This window comes from Neolamprologus multifasciatus, chromosome 3 (genome assembly GCF_963576455.1).
Source record: "Neolamprologus multifasciatus chromosome 3, fNeoMul1.2, whole genome shotgun sequence".
Taxonomy (NCBI): Eukaryota; Metazoa; Chordata; class Actinopteri; order Cichliformes; family Cichlidae; genus Neolamprologus; species Neolamprologus multifasciatus.
In genome coordinates this window covers 17,224,475-17,243,664 of record NC_140441.1, presented here as the reverse complement: position 1 = coordinate 17,243,664, position 19,190 = coordinate 17,224,475, and the positions used below count along the sequence as shown (strand labels likewise).

The 19,190-nt window shown below is 39.8% G+C and overlaps 1 protein-coding gene across 2 annotated transcripts in view; it reads right to left on the bottom strand.

Moving 5' to 3' along the window:
- LOC146521809 (phospholipid-transporting ATPase ABCA1) overlaps positions 1–18,881 on the bottom strand; it is a 203,958-nt gene extending 185,077 nt beyond the window's left edge. The window contains exons 1-2 of one of the 2 annotated variants that reach the window (XM_085139650.1): positions 17,993–18,881; positions 6,224–6,353 (exon numbers count right to left, since the gene is read on the bottom strand). In XM_085139650.1, coding sequence (XP_084995776.1) covers positions 6,224–6,289 — 66 coding nt within the window. In that variant the 5' untranslated portion in view covers positions 6,290–6,353; positions 17,993–18,881. The remainder of the gene's footprint in view (positions 1–6,223; positions 6,354–17,992) is intronic. The other variant, XM_085139644.1, reaches the window with a different exon arrangement.
- Positions 18,882–19,190: the final 309 nt, after the last annotated feature.

The window sequence follows — 19,190 nt, the reverse complement described above, 5'->3', positions numbered from 1 at the left end:
AGAGCGATTAGACCATGCTGTAGGTATTACAGGTACTGTGCTGCAGTGGTTTGTATCATATCTATCTAATAGACTCCAATTTGTGCATGTAAATGGAGAGTCCTCATCACACACTGAGGCCAATTATGGTGTTCCACAGGGTTTGGTGCTAGGACCAATTCTGTTTACATTATACATGCTTCCCATAGGCAGCATCATTAGAAGACATAGCATACATTTTCACTGCTATGCAGATGACACCCAGCTCTATCTATCCATGAAGCCAGATAACACACACCAATTAGTTGAACTGCAGGAATGTCTTAAAGACATAAAGACCTGGATGGCCGCTAACTTTCTGCTTCTTAATTCAGATAAAACTGAGGTTATTGTACTCGGCGCTGAAAATCTTAGAAATATGGTATCTAACGAGATTCTTACTCTGGATGGCATTACCTTGGCCTCCAGTAACGCTGTGAGGAACCTTGGAGTCATTTTTGACCAGGACATGTCCTTCAACGCACATATTAAACAAATATGTAAGACTGCGTTCTTCCATTTGCGCAACATCTCTAAAATTAGAAATATCCTGTCTCAGAGTGACGCTGAAAAACTAGTTCATGCATTTATTACTTCCAGGCTGGACTACTGTAATTCATTATTATCAGGATGTCCTAAAAACTTGCTGCAAAGCCTTCAGCTAATCCAAAATGCTGCAGCAAGAGTACTGACAGGGACTAGAAAGAGAGAGCATATTTCTCCTGTTTTGGCTTCCCTTCATTGGCTTCCTGTTAAATCCAGAATTGAATTCAAAATCCTGCTCCTCACATACAAGGTCTTAAATAATCAGGCCCCATCTTATCTTAATGACCTTGTAGTACCATATCACCCTATTAGAGCACTTCGCTCTTGCACTGCAGGCCTACTTGTTGTTCCTAGAGTATTTAAAAGTAGAATGGGAGGGAGAGCCTTCAGTTTTCAGGCTCCTCTTCTGTGGAACCAGCTTCCAGTTTGGATTCAGGAGACAGACACTATCTCTACTTTTAAGATTAGGCTTAAAACTTTCCTTTTTGCTAAAGCATATAGTTAGGGCTGGACCAGGTGACCCTGGGTCCTCCCTTAGTTACGCTGCAATAGACGTAGGCTGCCGGGATTCCCATGATGCATTGAGTTTTTTCTTTCCAGTCACCTTTCTCACTCACTATGTGTTAATAGGCAGCTCTACATTGAATCATATCTGTTATTAACCTCTCTCTCTCTTCCACATCATGTCTTTTATCCTGTCTTCCTTCTCTCACCCCAACCAGTCGCAGCAGATGACCGCCCCTTCCTGAGCCTGTTTCTGTCGGAGGTTTCTTCCTGTTAAAAGGGAGTTTTTCCTTCCCACTGTCACCAAAGTGCTTGCTCATAGGGGGTCATATGATTGTTGGGTTTTTCTCTGTATCATGAAGCGCCTTGAGGTGACCTTTGTTGTGATTTGGCACTATATAAATAAATTTGAATTGAATTGAATTGTTTCTCTATTTCCAATCTGTATGTCAAGCTTAGCTAATTGGAGTCTGAGCTGTAGACTAAGGGCACCAGCTGTCTAATTCAATCATAAAAACACTCTAATGTCAGTGACTAGCAGCAGGTGTTGGCGGTGTTCTGCAGAAAAAACACTGGGTATATTCATTAAAACGTCAAAGCTACCGAGTTGTTTACAATTTGAAATTATTATTCAAAGACGTACATGTCTATTGCTATATATACATATATTTTCTGCAAACCCAATAATGCTGATTTCTGAGTCAAGAACCATTAAAGATTGACAGAAAATAACTTCGTGCCCTGTATATGTGAGACTTTTCATCTCCCTGTATATTTACAATGTAGATACTAAGCATAAGATTGAGAGAGCAGTCTCTGCTTGTGACTCCCCAAGCTGAAGCTATCACTCACTCCTTATCATCGCCTTGCCCACTCAATCCTCTCCTGGATGAAGAATGTCAACCACTTTCTTGCTTTAATACAACCACTTTATGCCCGCTAGCAGGAAAGTGCCCCATGTGACATGACAGCTTTTCATTTTAACTTAGTATAATACATACACCAGTCGGCCACAACATTAAAACCATCATGACCTAATGTTTTTCAGCAGAAAACTGACTGCACTGAACTGCATTGCCTCTGCTAGCAGCCACTCGCTAACCCCTCCCTGCTTAAAAAACATTCCTGCTTCCATTGCTCTCCATTGTAGCTACTATCAGAAGTGCACAGGGACATGCATATGTGTCTGTGTTTTCTGACATGGCTCCATCATAGCCAGCTTTAAGGTTTGTGCTATAGTAGCTGCACAGCACAGCCTTTGCTCCCTACATGCATCAATAAACCCTCATGGGTTTGCTGGTTGTTCATTGCACCTCTTTTTGTACGCACTAACCAGAGAACCAAGAAGCTGTTTTAGTGTTTTACAGATGATTCAACCACCTGTTTCTGCTTCTAAAGCATAAACTTCAAAAACAAGCCTACTCACTTGCTACCTAATACAACCCACCCTTTCACAGGTGCCACTGGAACAAGATAATCAGTGTCATTCATTTCACTTCTCAGTGGTTTTAATATCGTGCCTGATCAGTACCTAGTCTATTTTTATTATAGTTATTACAGGTTCAAGCTTACACCTTTACCAAACTCACCTACACGGTAACTCTTACAGTGCTGTCAATGTGAACGTTTCTTTACGTGTCAAGTGAGGGTAACACACGCTGTAACAAAAAGTCAATTCATGCCTGCTATGAAGTGGTTTCAGCAGAGTTATGTGCTTTTCCACAAATAATTACACAGTATATATAAAAATTGAACTGTTAAAACTTCAGCTCATTCTTCCTTGACTTGTAAGTGCCAACTTCCTGCCAGCTGGGGTTTGCATGGCCCTTGTTACATTCATCACTCACCAACTCCTAATCTTCATGCACTCCCAGCGTTTCTGTTAAAGTAACCAGCTTAGAGCAAACGGCTGGAGAGCCTCAGTCAGCAAACTCCCCCTATTAGCACTTCTGCAAAATGTTCGGACTTTGTATTTGACAGCACATCCAGATAATAAGTGAAGACATCCGTTATTATCTTCATGATTAAAGCGCAGAGCAGCCAGAGGTGAAGAAAATGCAATAATATATATTGCTTGCTTTGCCATGGCACCATGGAGACCTTATAAGTGAGTCTGAGCACATTTCATTTAGTTCACTTGGTATTTAGGGATATAGTGAATCTTCAGTTGTAGAATTTGTCAATGAATAAAACTGCAGAAAATCACATTGCATATATTTCAAAGAAACTAGATAGAATTTAAAATGTAGTCCTTTAATTCCTTCTAGTCTATGTGCCAGTGAGGATGTAGCTCTGCTGAGAGGGTGAATTATCATAATGTATGTCAAAGAAAAGGCCTGGAGAGGGAACACAGATCATGGGGGACTTTCTCAGTGTCTGGCTCCCCAGGCATTTGCCATCGGACACTAGAGTCTTTGTGAATAGATAATCTTCTCCTATGAAATTATGTGGAATACTGGACCATAAAATCAGTTTCATGCCTGTTATAAAATCTTAAAATGCTTGGTGAAGCATTCATATAATTGGTCATTAACCTCCACAAGCCCTCCAGAAGCACCATTGTCCTTGCTAACTCCCACTGGTTTTGTCTAATAACAATATTTCATGTTGACATTGGCCAAATATCCTACATCCCATGCACAAAACCGCTGCTGTCCTCTTACATATTATTGAGGAAAAGTAGTTGCATATTTCTCCCTGTTACAAAAAGAGCCCACACTGTTCTTTCTGCTGGTCGGTAAAATTAACAAGGGAGGAACGTTTCCCAGAAATAAAGTTGTAAAATTGCAAATGACTTTGCCTTTGAGTTATTCCAAGAAAGTACAAACTTTGATGAAATGTCTGAAGATGTCGTTTGTTCTGCTCAGGTAGCAGGCACACTGCTGCGCTCGAACCCCCAACAAAACAAGTGGGCGGATGCGACTGCGAGGGTATAAATCAAACACATTGCAGCTTTCTACAGCAGCAATATCTGCCTCTAACAAGGCTTACAAGATTCCTTAACAACCGGTTGAGGCCCTTGGAATGCCGCTGCAACTGTTATCTTCCCGCAGCATGTGGACTGCTGGTCAGTGCGGGTGATACGGCAGGCAATTATGTCCGCCCACGTATGTGAGCAAGGGACAATTGTTTGAAAAAGTTTTCTGAATGAAATACATCTACTAGGCTCGCATTCATATGAAAATAATTCTGATATTGTTTCTTATAAATCTAAAGCTAGAAATGCTTCAAGAGAAGTGTGCACAATTTTCAAGAAGAAAAATTCAGCTGCTAACTCTTGAAATGGATAAAGTGTCCCTCAGGTCTTCAGCCCAATTACTCCTGGCTCAGCCTAGATCTAGACTTAAATCTAGGGGTGACCGTGCTTTTGCCCTGGTTGCACTGAATCTGTGGAACAAGCTTCCTATCGCTATCCGTGCGTCAGACTCCGTTTTATCTTTTAAATCCCGTTTAAAAACTCATTTATTCAACATAGCTTTTCCATCTAGTTAGCGTCCCTGTTTTATATTTGGTTCAATTTCTTATTTATGTACTTTATCTTTTAGCTATATCTGTTCTTAGTAACTTTGTTCTTATATTCCCTTTTATTGTTGTATAATTAGTGCCCTTAACCTGATGACATATGTGGTACCTTGTTAATAGTCTTTTATTTATTGTCTTAATTTTCCTGTTTTTATTGTAAAGCACTTTGGTGTACCACTGGTCTTTTAAATGTGCTATACAAATAAAGTTGTATTGTATTGTATTGTATTGTGTGGTAAGTGGCACAGGGTTTTAGTTGACGCAGACAAGGGCTAAAAAAAGTCCCAGTGAAAACGCAACAGTGATAGGAAGCTAACACAGTGATGTTCAACAAAACAGATATATAAGATGAGCTTTTGCGTCCTCCTTGTCTCTTTCAAACAGGAAATGGTCAATATTTTGCTGTTCGTCTTTGACTTGGCATTTATGTGGGTTTTTTTTAATGTGTATTAGCACTTGTTACATAAATGTTTGAAATAAAGATTTGATTGATTGACTGAGTTGTTTCAATGAGAGAAGATCCTGTAACTTTATAGTTTAAGTCCTGTAACAGTTAAAGTTTAAGTTTCATAACTTATTTTATTTTGAAAAGAATATTTAGCATTTAAGAAAAGTTGATTTTGCTTTGGCTGTGGCAAATTCTTATTGGCATGGCACACTTGGAAAATAATTGGAAATTGGAATTGATTTTGCTTTGTTATAGTGGCAAATTCTTATTGGCATGGCACACTTGGAAAATAATTGGAAATTGGAATTGGTCAAGAGAACTGTCTCTATAGTGACATTACAGCTGGCCACACTTGTTGTTATCATAACTTGATAACAAGCTTGAAGTGCTGACTTAAAACAAGAAGCAAAAGCAGGTGAAATCAGACGAGGTGTAATTGCTGAAAACATCCGATGTTAAGTTGAGTCCCTTTATGAGCACTTAAAGTGCTGAAAATGCTCATGAATGCACAACACCTAAAAAACCTAACAGCTTAAGGTGAAGCGGTGGACGTGTCTGTCAGTGAAGGAATGAAAACAGCTAAAATGTCAGCTGAACTGTAGTCAGTGATAGTAGTTCCCTTCTGTACTTAAATCCGAGGGCAGCAGAGATATGAGAAGGAAAATTTGGTGTATTGCTTGAAAAGTGAAAATGAATAACCTTTAATTGTGTGGTCATGTTTTCGTAAACTGTAATGACACTACTCTTTATGGGTAACAGTGGTCAGGTCGTTCGTGGGAGAACAGAAAGAAAATTTGCCCTTCAAACAAAGCGTTTAACATTTGTCACTCCCTATCCATTTCCACTGGGCCAAAGACTGGCTTTGTTAGAAGTAAAATCCAGCCAATGTGACATAACATGCACAGGAGATGGATCACCAAAAATTGAAGGTGACACTTTGAATTGGTCGGCATTAAGGTAAGATTGTTCTTGTTCTCTAAGGGGAGAGTTAAAGGGGCTTACTTCTATAGTAGACAATTTTCCTAGTAAATCCCTCCTATTACCTTTCCCTCCCATGAATAACTTAGTCGCCCTTGATAACACAACCCTGGGACCACATCCTCATTTTCTCTCCATTGCTGACCAATTTTAGCAGATATAGGTTGATTTGCAAAGGGGTGGTGGTGTTAGTGCACAGAAGTGTACCTTTTGTCTCTTCCGTAGATTGAAGTTCTTCCACAGGAGCAGAGTGAACTGCGTCAGGAGACCCATTACGGCTTATCCTGGCAATATCCTGCCAAAGCGTCGCTATGGCAACTGGCCCACTTAATAAACCCTGGAGGGAATAAAAGGCAGAGTTTGGTTTTAATACAGAAGAGCAATGCATCTTGGGGGAGTGCCACTAATCATTCACTTCCCCAGGCCTTGGGGCTTATGGTGCAGCACCTGTTCTAAGAATTATTATCACCTACACTCAGCACATCTCAGGACGGGGGCTCAGCTCGTGGAGGTTATGCAGTTCGGGTCTAGCAGTCAAAGAGTCTTTATTAAGGACCGTGCGGGTGTTTTATATATACTGCTTATTAAACAAGTATATCAAAGCAAAATCTCTTTTTTTGCTGTTGTTTTGCCTTTAAAGGAGGAACGTAGACTCTAGTCTTTGCCTCATTGACTACACTTGTGCAAATTCCCTGTCTATTAATCAGTCTCTTTACTGACCAGAGAACAATAAAAGTCAGGGGGGAAAAATACATGGGCAACTGCATCACTTTTCATGTGGACCAAAGACTGCCATAAAATATTTATTACATATTTTACTATCTACTCACCCCTGATTATACAGATAATAAACAAATAGGTCTGCTGTGTCATTTTTACACTGCTACATCAAGTATGACCTTTATTAAAAACTCCACAGCTGACAGTCCTCCCACTGACTACGGTTAATTTATCTGCTCGTCGTGGCATCCGAATCAGTCCGCTGTGCATTTTGGTCCGAGTTGCTATTAGTTTCATGCGTTCAAAGAAAAGGCACATGCTCAGGTGTAACATATGCCTACGGATTCCTACGTACGGGCATTAGCCTGCGTTTCTACATCAATTTACAGTTTTTATGCGAGCAATTAATGTAAGAATGGTCAATTTGACTGCACATATAACCGCAGCACCTGGGCACGCACACATTTAACATAAACATTTATAATATATTAAAAGAAAACAGTGGAGGACTCACACATACATGATTTCTGTTAGAGAGCACACTGCAAAATGTGACAACTTTACTGATGAAGTCATACATCATCTGTAAACATTTAAAAACAATACATGAAATAAACATGTAACATTTTTCCAGAATATATTAATAATTTATTTATTCTGCATTTTCTAAAATGCAAACATATTTAATATTTATACACCTACAGTGTCATAGTTACAAAAGGTAAGGGCCCATATGCAAAACTTTCTGCAGGTGTTGATGACAAACTTGCTCCATCACGCTGGTGTGACAAAAGTCTACAGACTGTTTGCATGAGCGATGAACACAGGCGATAAGCAAAGAGGTGGACTGACAGGCCACGAGTGGAAAGGTAGGATAGTAAAAAAACAGAACTTTACAGGTGAAACTGAATGAACTCTGGGCACACAGTTTAAGAAAGGTGGGAATCAAGATAAGACAAGCAGTGATGAAGATGACCAGATGTCGAAAACATGGGGAAAATATGTGGGTAAGATACTTAAAAACACAACAAAAGAACCAAGAAACCAGAATGGCAGCGATCCAATAGCTTATCAGGACCACAATCCATCACGGTTCCAAGGTAACTGCCTATAAATCGCCTGTAAATCCACAAATGTGACCTTGACTTCGAGCACAGTTCGAGTACAAATCTGTTACGTGTGAGTAAAACCCGACCAACACTCCAGGACTGGGATGTCAAAGTCATTTTGCACTGTGGACCTTGTGACGTCCGCTTTGATGTTAAGAAGCCCGGACGACTGAACGCTAACTAAACGTTAACTAACACCTGAGATATTTTAATATAAGGACAGAAGAGCAATTTCAGCATCTCAGATTTTTTTGTTGTTGTTGTTTTTTACATGGCAATGAAATACTGCTTTAACTGCAATAAACTGTTAACTTACACAAATCTTCCTTCAAAAACAAAAAGGAATTCTTCTTTGTTAACTGAAAGGATGTTTTGTGTTTTGTTGTTGCTTTTATCATTAAGGCACTGTGAAAAAAAATCTCTCTATAGCAGATAGTGAAAAACAGGAGCTTTCTGTAATCTGTTTATCTATTACTTAATTACTTTGGTTATATAAACAGCTCTTCATCAGTAGAAAAAGGCATAGGACTTGTGAAAATGCAGTTAAATGTCTAAAATTTAGGTCATTCTTCACATTTTCCAAAGGTGTCCTTTGGGCTGATTGGCAGGCCAATTCTGGCTCGTGGACCTTATGTTTGACACCCCTGCTCTAGAATAAGTAGTGATGGGTGATCCAAAAAAAAGAAGACAGCAGACAGACGTATCCTGATGCCTGAAAACTATAGTTTTGGATTTTCAACGTAGTTTTCTTTTTTTATTATTTAATTTTGAATTTCTTTTGTTTTCAATTTACTTTCAGTTTAGTTGCCAGAGTGGATTTTGTTATTTCGGTTTCGTTTTTACTGTTTGAAAATTTAACTTTTAATCGCTTTAAGTGTCAGTTTTAATCTCAAGCAGTTGGCTCTCGGCTGTCATGATCCTGCATTTTCTGACTCATTTTTCTGTTTAATGTTTCCCATTTGACCTTGTTGTAGTTTTCAGTGTAAATATTACCTTTGCTTTGTTTAAGTTTTAATCATTTTGTATTCATATTTCTTTGTTTTCTGGCTCTCTGTTCCCCCATGCCCAGTCTGTGTTTCTGTTATATAATATTTTAGTCAGTTTTGCCTTTTCGTGCTTACTTTGACCTTTCTTTGTCAAATTCATGTGTGTTTTCTGTTTTATTTTGGTAGTCTCACGCTCTGAGTGTCTTTATATTTATTCTCTATAAAACAAAGCATGTCCTGAACAAAAAATCATTATACACACTCTATTGTACTCTGTTGCTTCCATATATGACTTACTGTCTGGAGATATGGGGTAATGCATATAAAACGAACACTCTTCCTATTTTCAAGTTGCAAAAAAGAGCTATAAGAATTATAAACCAATCAAACTATATAGAACCAACTAACTTTTTGTTTATTAATCTGAATACCCTGAAATTTTATGATTTAGTTGAATATAAAATGGCACAGATAATGTATAAAGCACAAAATAGCTTGCTTTGCCCCAGTACTCAGAAGCTGTTCAAAGTCAGAGAGAGTCAATATGACTTAAGGGGAACAGATTTCTTTAAAAAAAACAAGATAAGAACAAATATAAAGCAGAGATGTGTTTCTGTTAGAGGAGTTAACCTGTGGAATAGTTATGACAGTGATTTAAAAAGGTGTAGTTCATTTTCCTTGTTTAAAAATATGTTTAAAAATAGAGTATTAGAAAAATATATATATCAAGAATGAAAAGAGCAAAAAAACAAAAAACAAAAAAAACAAAAACAAAAAACAGAAAACCTCTTGATTCTTTTGCTTTGATGTAGTTACTTACTAAGGTGGTGGTGTTTTTTCTTGTTTGTTTGTTTGTTTGTTTTGTTTTTGCCTTGTTTGCCTTCTCTCACCCCAACCGGTCGCAGCAGATGGCCGCCCCTCCCTGAGCCGGGTTCTGCCGGAGGTTTCTTCCTGTTAAAAGGGAGTTTTTCCTTCCCACTGTCGCCAAAGTGCTTGCTCATAGGGGGTCATATGATTGTTGGGCTTTTCTCTCTGTATCTATGAAGCGCCTTGAGGCGACATTTGTTGTGATTTGGCGCTATATAAATGAAATTGAATTGAATTGAATTTTATTATTTGCTTCGAGCCCTGTGTACAGGAGCTGCATGCTAAAAGATCTTTTGTTAAAAGGGTTGGCGTAATAAGCAAATGCTTCAGCCAATACCTTTTGATTAGCCTTGTCTCATGCTTTCTTGCTTTGTGGTAAATCTTTGTTCTGCCTTCACTGAGATATTTGAATGCTAATCAATAAACATATCAAATCAAATTATAGGCTGTATCCCAATTCAGGGTCTGCAGCCTTAAAGGCCGCATTTTAAGGCCGATTACGTCACCGCGACGCGACGAAGGCTGTCCCAATTCGAAGGCTGCTCGAAATGCGGCCCTCAAATGCGTCCTTAATTTCCCTGAATTTTAAGGACGTGGCGGTGTAGACTTCGTGGCCCAACATATCCCAGAATGCACAGCGCGGCGGTGGGTGTGGATAATTTTGCCGAAAAAAAACGGCGGATGAGGGGCGCCCGAAGAGTAAACTTTAAGTAAGTACTGAATATCATGTCACTTATTTATGTGCAAATGCTTAATAACGAAGAACATTAAAACATTACTGTTGGCCACATGTCGGCAAAATTATGTGACATTAGCGACGTTTGTACTAACTTGGTTTTAAAGCCTTTACTTTAAAATATATGCCGTTCAACAGCTGAGCTTAATCTTACAGAGAATGATCAAAGCTCATGTAGAAACAAACAAACAAATGAACAAAAGATTTTCTCCTTCATTTCTGTCAAACAAAGCTGTATGAAACGTTTCCAGCTGTTAGTATCATGGTTGCTAGGCAACCTGGGCAGCGCAACGGAGGCTAGACCGTCCCATTTCACAAGCATCGCACTTCCGGCCTTAGTGGTCTTTAAGTACACGGCCCTTGAGGATCGTTGAGGCTGCGTACTTTAAGGCTGCAGACCCTGAATTGGGATACAGCCATAGTGTTCAGTTTTGCTTCCCTCTTGCTTGTTAGTTGATTCTGTTCAGCTGCGCCTCGTCTTTCCCAGCTGTGTCTTGATGATCTTGTGAGTATTTAAGCCCCTTGTTTTCACTTCTTCCTTGTCGCGATATCTCTCATTCACCAGCAGCCTGTTCTGCCTGTTTCTTTAGTTTCAAGTACCTCCTAGTTTAGTTTTGTATTCTTTCAGTCCAAACCACCAAATACAAAAACTAAGCAAATATCCTTGTGCCTGAAATGACATTTTCCAAACACGTATTTGCCAGTTAAACGACAGGCACACACACAGATCTGTACGTGTTGAGTCAGAGACATGTATTAATATTTAACACCCATGTTATGTTACCCATCTGTGCTCAAAACATGTTTCCGAGCACTTTATCTCATGTTCTGTGAAGACATTCAAGACCCAGGTATGTGCCCCAGGTGAGGAAGACAGGGATTCGGATGAGCTTTTTAGCCCACGGGTAGTCCTGACAAATGTGCCACCTGTTAACGCTCCATTTCCTCCTTCTGCACCGGTTCCATCTCCTCCACATGCGTCTACATTATTTAATGCTACTTCATGGATGTGTTATTTACCGTCATGAGAAAATGGATGCGGCCTTACTTCTAAACGCCCAAATAAGTGCTCTAATGGGCAAAAGAATGGGAGTGCTCAAGGCCATTCGATAATCTGTTAGAGAATATTGGTGAGAGGAAGCACAGAATCTCCTCACTTAGATTCTGTTTTTCCACCAATGCCAAGTTATATTATTATAGAGGGCAATTTAAGTGAATCATGCCGTTACTGCTGCTGGCAAACTATCCATATTGTTCAGAGATAAATGGATTACGATCAGACACGCAAGCAGTTTTTCTTGTAGTGCGCTGCTCAATATTTCACGGTTCGTGTGTATTTTTAAGGAGATCGTTTTGGACCTCTACAAGCGCCCGATGACCTCGGTCATGACACGGAGGCCTAGAGCACGCATGGGCACTTGAGTGCATCAAATGCTTTCGTAATTGGTCTGCCGATTTGTCTCGCCCAGCTTTCAAGCCTCGCCTTCATATGTAACACGGAGAAGGACAGCTTGGCACCACCTCCAATCTGAAATCACGTCAGGCATGAAGGGTAAACAACATTTCTCAGAATAGACTTGAGCCATATGTCAGAAAAATCTGTGTGTGTGAATTGCATTGGTATCTAGGAAAAAGAAACAAAGAGAGAGAGATTTGTCTGTAAAAGACGGCGTGTGTGGGTGAGCGTTGTGGAAAAGCCCGAGCTCAAGGACTCTCTTCCGATCTCACATCTAAAGAAGAGATAACAAGCAACAAGAGAGGAGTCTGATTGTGATTTGCATTGCAGCCGCAGTGTTGCGAAACACAGCGAACACAGTTCTCCGGAGAACAAAAACCATACAAGTGAAGTGTTTTCCAGATCATCATTTTAATCTACGACTTGGAGCACAAAGAATAATTGAAATGAGTTTTTTGTCTTCACAAGACTACGGCCATCGGGCGCCGGCATCAGCTTTTCACTGTATCATTAGCTCCAAAGAAAGCCCCAAGAAAAAAAAAATCAAGGAATGAGAGAAAAGGGAAAGAATATAGCGCTGGGGAAAAAAAGGAAAAGAAGAAAAAGAAAGGAGCGTATTGAGAGGATATAAGTGCTGATGCATGCCTGGCATTTGGGGAGTAGGGACAGCAAAGTGCATTATTTCAGCCCTTAGGATGATGGAAAGAGAAAACAGATATTTGTCATAGAGCATGAGAGCAGAGGACAGCAGCAAATGACTGCAACATCAGTTACAAGGGGGTCGCCATAGCCTTGTGAAGGGTATAATGGTCCCTGCGCTCCTTTGTCCAATCCGTCTTTTTTCCCCTCCAAGTATCTCGATCGCGAGCTCCATACAGCTTTGCTACAGCGGGAAATCATACAGCGGAGAAGGCAAGTCTGGGGAAAAGGTACTATTTGTATTAAGCGCAGCTGCTACAGCGACAAGCACGTCGCCTCAAACGTGCTGCTTTACTCCATTAGACACCAATACACCAATCACTGGTGTTCAAAGAGATAGCGCTATATCAAGATAACAGGGGTACACTCAATTAAAGCTTATCAAAGGTGTTCAAAGGATCCTTAAAACTGACACCTGCACTTTTGGATCACATTTGAATACAGAAGAAAAAACTCTGACTTCATAATCACAGCTTTGTGATGCAAAACACTGAGAGTGGGGGAAGTATAGATGATATTGATTTAGTACATTTTAATCTTCTCCCGCCTGGATCTCTCAGTGCTCCATGGCTCGTCTCCAGTCAGTGCAGATTCCCCTTTTGAAAATCTGATTATTAACATATAAAGCTCCACAAGGACAGGGCCATGTTCATATTCACAGCTTTTGAGACCTCTCTGACGCTCTAACCAGGGTCTCCTAACCGTCCCGCGCTTTGATTTTGAAACCAGAGAAGATCACACTGAGCTTGTTGATTTGTTTTAAACAACTACTCAAAACACATTTTTATTAGGGTGGAAGGACGATCAAACTACTGATAGTATCGATACCAAATCGATAACTAACATTCAAATTGAGATAACTTTATTCGTCCCAAAAAAGGGAAATTTGTTTACAGCTTACGTGCACTGCCTACTGACATAGTCAAATTTAACCTATAGTCTTTAAACACTGATCACAAGCGTTGTTGCAGGTAAAGGCAGAGACAGTGAGGTCAAGAAAGATAAATAAAAATAAAAATGAATAAATATATTCCAAATAAATGAATAGAATAGTTTTATTAGTTTCTGATAATGGAAAAAAAAAGTCTAACATGAACTTTTAAAAAAAGAATAATAATAATAATGTTTTTATATAGCACATTTAAACAACGGAAGGTGCTTTAGAGACAGGCACTTTCTGTCGCAGCTTAAAAATGCATGAAAACTGAAAGCTGTGTGTTTTTGTATTAACTAATTACTCTAAAAAATAAAAATCACAGTGATTTAGTGGTCATTAAACTGTGTTCAGATTTGGCAAATTGATGACGATTCTCATAAATCACGACGCACTGCTCCATCCTACATTAGCTGCATTTATGAGTTAAAAGTATTGGCCCTGTATTTATTTGAGACTAGTGAAAATGCAGCTAAAAGTCTAAAATTTATGTCCTTCTTCACAAAGCCGAATTTTTACTTTCCATTTCCATCTCTTCCCCTTAATTATGAGTTATAGTTTCAATCTGTTTGTGTGTATGGAAGTGTATAGTTTGGAATGAATGTCTGACTATATGGCTGATTGTGTTTGTATGTCTTTATACGTACACATTTTGAACATGCATGTGTGGCTTTGATTAAAATTTTGCAGCACATTGTTTTTAATTATTATTTGTTATATGAAAACACCAGCGCTATCAGCGTTAATCTCGTTAAAATTATGTAACTGCATTGCATCGCCCGGTGGGGGTGGCTGCACAGCATTAACGCGTTAGCGCAGTTAGCTCAGTTAGCTCATTTAGCTCAGTTAGCTCGTTAATGCGTTAGCACCGATTTGCCGTGTTAATGCAGCTATGGCATTAACGTCATTTTAACGAGATTAACGCTGACAGCACTAGAAAATACGTTGTAGTATTTGCTGTTATGATGGAGTTGTCAATACACTTGTGATTTTCTTAAATCATGCACAAGCTCAATAAAGTCCCACACAATTTGATTTGCCAGTCACAACGTCTCGTGATGAAAGAGGGTAACATTTAAAAGAGTAACCCAGCTGGCAGTGAATGCATACGCAATACCTGGTTCCTGTTTTTTTAAGGCACAATGACATGACAGATATTGCTTTGTATCGAGTATGACAGAATTGCTATATTGTGGTGATCTCGTTAATGTGGGTATCATACTGCAATACCTACATTACTGATAGCTGAGGAAAGCATTATCACATGTAGTAGCATCATAACGTCAGTCTACCCCCCAAAAAAAGTAACCTCGGTAAACAGTTTCTTTTAGCAACAGTCCTGCACTTGAGGTGCACTCAACTTTTAATCAAACATCCATAAAAGGACTGAAACGTTTTATTCTACCTGCTTCACAGAAAACTGCAGTTTGAATTCATGGCGACTACAAAGGATTCAGACCCAGTTTCACGGTAAAAGACAACATTAAAATGTCCACAGAAACTTTTAAAGCCACTCCATAATCCACTTCTCCTTGGTCCATTCATATCCTCAGAATGCTCCCAGACCTCTTTTCTCCCCTTAAAACGCTGCTAAATGCAGGGCTTCCATTTGATGCATTGTGAGTTTGAGAGTCACAGAAACCCTGGGCTCTCAAGCTGCTTGTGTCTCCAGTCTTGGTCATTTTAGCTCAAGGTTGGTGATCTCACTGTCTTTCAAAACACTAACAAAACACCTTCATCAGATTGACCTGAATCAATGCACATTGTCAAACTCTGTGCACGCTTTGGAGGTTATCGTTTGTATTCCTGTTCAGGTGTTTTGTGTTGCACTGACGAACATTTCTGCCATCCCATTTATATTACCTCTCTCTATAATGCAATGCAATTTAACAGCGTTTTGCAAGTACATCTTGCAAAATGGAATTAATACCTCTATAAAACTGTTGAAAACATTATAACCTTGATAGAGTTTGGAATAATTTCAAGGTGGCTGCTTTAGCTTCCGGAGAACTACTATGTCAGACTGCATTACGTTTAGCCAGGTGTATAAATGTATACATCTTTCCTTTTCCCAATCGGCTTGATGTATTAACACTAGCTGCAAATGCCAACACCGTAGTTTTGTTGCTTTTAGTCCTGCCTGCTGTAATAACTAGTGCATATTTCCGCATATTTCCAATACAAACGGCATAACGTGCGGATGCAAGGATGAAGACCCATCTGGCCTTCGTCTGTTAACCTATATCCAGCTGTAGGACACAAGGATCGAAGTGATGAAGCTGCAAGAATCTGCCATTTCTCTTTGCATTGCTATCACTCTAACACTGCACCTCACCAGCAAGTAGTCCCCTCCCTGTGCTCTCCCTCAGGCAAGTCTCCTGTCTGTCCCTGTGCCAGCTCTGCCAAGCGACCCAAAGATGGATCTTAATTTTCTTTTAGAGCCACACATAGAAATCTCAGCAATGTAAGAAGAGAGCCCTACTGGACTATAATACTTGGTATTAAAAGAGATTCTTGATCCAACTGCTCACAGTTGTACACATAAGCTTCTGAAAACTGCAGCAAGGTCAGTCTCCTTACACGCAACATCAGATGTAAATAATGAGCCCTGGAACACTCTGGATAAGATAATATCAGTATGATGCACTAAATAAACGAAATACTTCTCTCTACAGTCGCCACACTGTAAAGAGAGAATCTATTATAAAGAGGAGGGAAAAAAAGCACTACACATCTATTTACTTACTGGGCTGACAAGGACATCTACCCATTATGCCTTTGCTTTAGAAGATGGTTTAACATGAGTATGCTGTTGCAGAATTAGCCTGACAAGCTATTTCTGAGAATAAATAAAGCACACACTTCAAAGAAAGTGCTCAGCTCTGCATCATCAGATGTTTGTGTTTTGGTTTTTTATATAGCGCCAAATAACAAGATGAGTCACCTCAAGGTGCCTTTTATCACAAGAGCCCCATTAATCACACAACGTCCTATGAGCAAGCGCTTTGGCAACAGTGGGAAGGAAAAACTTCCTTTTACCAGAAAGAAATCTACAGTAGATCCGGTAGATTTGTGGCGGAGCACGAGATTCACATCTGTCCACATAAACACAAATCTCTCAGGAATGTTTACAGCACCTTGTTTAATCTGTGCCACAATAAGTCATTTCTAAAACTGTAAACTAGAGAGCAAAGTAGGCACTGAGTGTATCCTTCTAACACAGATGGCTTAAATTGAAATGATCAGCCTAATCAGGGGTTTTGCTGATGGCATCAGTGGGATTGCAGTGCTAGTTTATATAGTTTTCTTTTAACAACTTCTTCTGAAAACTTTTTTACGTCCTTGTGATCTGCACGCTGAACAAAACCGTAAATCTCTGGAGTGATATTTTTTTGTTCACCTGTTTAACCTGCATTTGATTTTTGCACCAATTACTCCTTTTATTCACACAAACCTTAAGCTGTCAAACTGATTATAAGTCAGAACGCTATTACTGATATTAAAGCGGTCATTACATGTAATTAATTAGAGGGAAGTAATACTTCTAAGCTCTCATCTACTCGGATCAACTTGTCAGTCATTTTCAGGCCCTGATTACTCATTCATTAGTTATAAATTAAACTGATAAATTAAAAAAAAAAGTAATCGCTGGCGCTTAAATGACTCATTAAGACACGTACAAAGGTACACGCAATGCGGCATTGCTTATACTTAGCTCGCTGGCTGTCGAAGCAGCCCTGGCACTGAGTAAATCATTAGCATGGGAGTAAGGTTGCTCAGCATGGGTTAAAGTTCCCTTTGTCTCCCTTCTAACTCAGCTGTTACGCTAGTGCTGTGCCATCCTGCAAATTGTGGTATCAATCTGACATCAATACAGAATAAATGCAAGGTACTGATACTTTTTCTTTATAAAGGCAGCTTATGTAGCGATGATTTCAGCTACAAACTGAACTTGGAGTATACAAACAAAGTATTGATCAATCTAATACCAATAGCAGTGGTGGTATCGATACTATGATATTCGATCTGTCCACCTGTAGGATGAGGACGTTTAAGTTCCCTGACACCAAACACTAAACAGCAAGTATTTCATGTTATTTGGTTATTATGTAAAACAAAACCCCCCAAATAGGTATAAACTGTAATCCTTTATATCCTCCTCAGCCCTCTTTATTGACATTTTAAATGTAGCCAGCCTCCAGAAGAGTTTATTATTATTATTTTTCCCCCACTAAGATAATCGCTTCTCTGGGCGCTCTGTTTTATCCGCTGCAGACAAGACAGGAGGGGGAATAAAAAGGAGAGGAGTGTGTTTGGCTTCCCAGACTCTGAGCCTGGGCTAGCCTCGGGAGTAGAGAGAGCAAGCTACAAACGCAGAAGAACACCAGAAAGACAGCATCACAAAACACGTGTCCTGTTAGAGGAAAAACAAACTCTCACCCTCTCAGAAAGAAGAAGTAGTAACCTACCTCAAAGTTGTTTGGCTTTCACCCATCAGCACATCTTGGGGCTTAAAGATGGATTAAGACTAGTTTTAACTGGCAGCCCGTATGACTGACGCAGAAAGCCTTTTGCAATCTCTCTCTCTCTCATTCCCTGCCTGTCTCTCATGATCGCTGTCCCCTTTTACCTGGAATCATAAAGTATGCAAATGACCTCCGCTGAGCCTGTCGTAGCGACTGTAGCTACAGCCGGTAAGCGCACAGGTGGTGCACATTGCACAGCGCGCTCCCTTAAAGCCGGGGCCCGCAGCAGAGCGCATATGTCTGCGTCTTGTAGTCCTGTCTCAGTCACCCGGAGAGGCGAGAGAGGGTGAACGGGAGCACTGGCCTTACATTTGGCTTCCCTTGTTGTGGCATTGTGCGCGTTTGTCTCGCGGGGTGTCTCGCAGCAAACTTTCAAATTTGGTCACCTGTTGACTTAGCTGAAATTATTCATGATCTCATTAGTCGGAAACATTCATCTTTATTTTAATAAGTTGAGCTGCGATGAGAGCGGTTTGAGACCAGATGGGATCACGGGAAGAGCATTTATTTACCGAGACAGAGCCAAAGTGAAAACATTGATGATGTTGTTGATAATCAGCCGAATGCGTCACATGGGATATGCAGCTACGCGCGTCGACTGTAGGGTTTTACAGCAACCATATAATTAGGTAACAAGGAGACGTAAGAGTTTATTATTCCGGGTGATAAAGAGTAATGTCAAAGGTGCACTGGGAGGATATAAATATGGAGATGAGATGGGTGTTTACCGAGAAGGTAGTCAGGAAATAAATATAGAGGTCTCACAGACAAATATAGAGGGTGATATATTTCATAACTGATCCGGAAACACCTCAGCAAAATATTTTTTTCCTTCCTTGTAGCCCAAAGATTATATCATATTATATTATATTATATTATATTTAGTTCATGTGAAGGCTGTTGTCCAGTAATGTTTTAATGTCAGACAATTGCCAGCTACTACATGATGCCCACATGGGGTGTAAGATAGATGATATTGGTATCAGATCGATACTAGTGCTAGATGGTCGATACTTTGACCCTGTCCTCTTAGTTCAGCGTGTATCCTACTGAACTGTGTTAAATTAATTGTAATGTTGGGAATGAAAAACTGTACTTTAAACATGCACGATGAAAAATGTCTGAGCCTTTTTGTAATGAC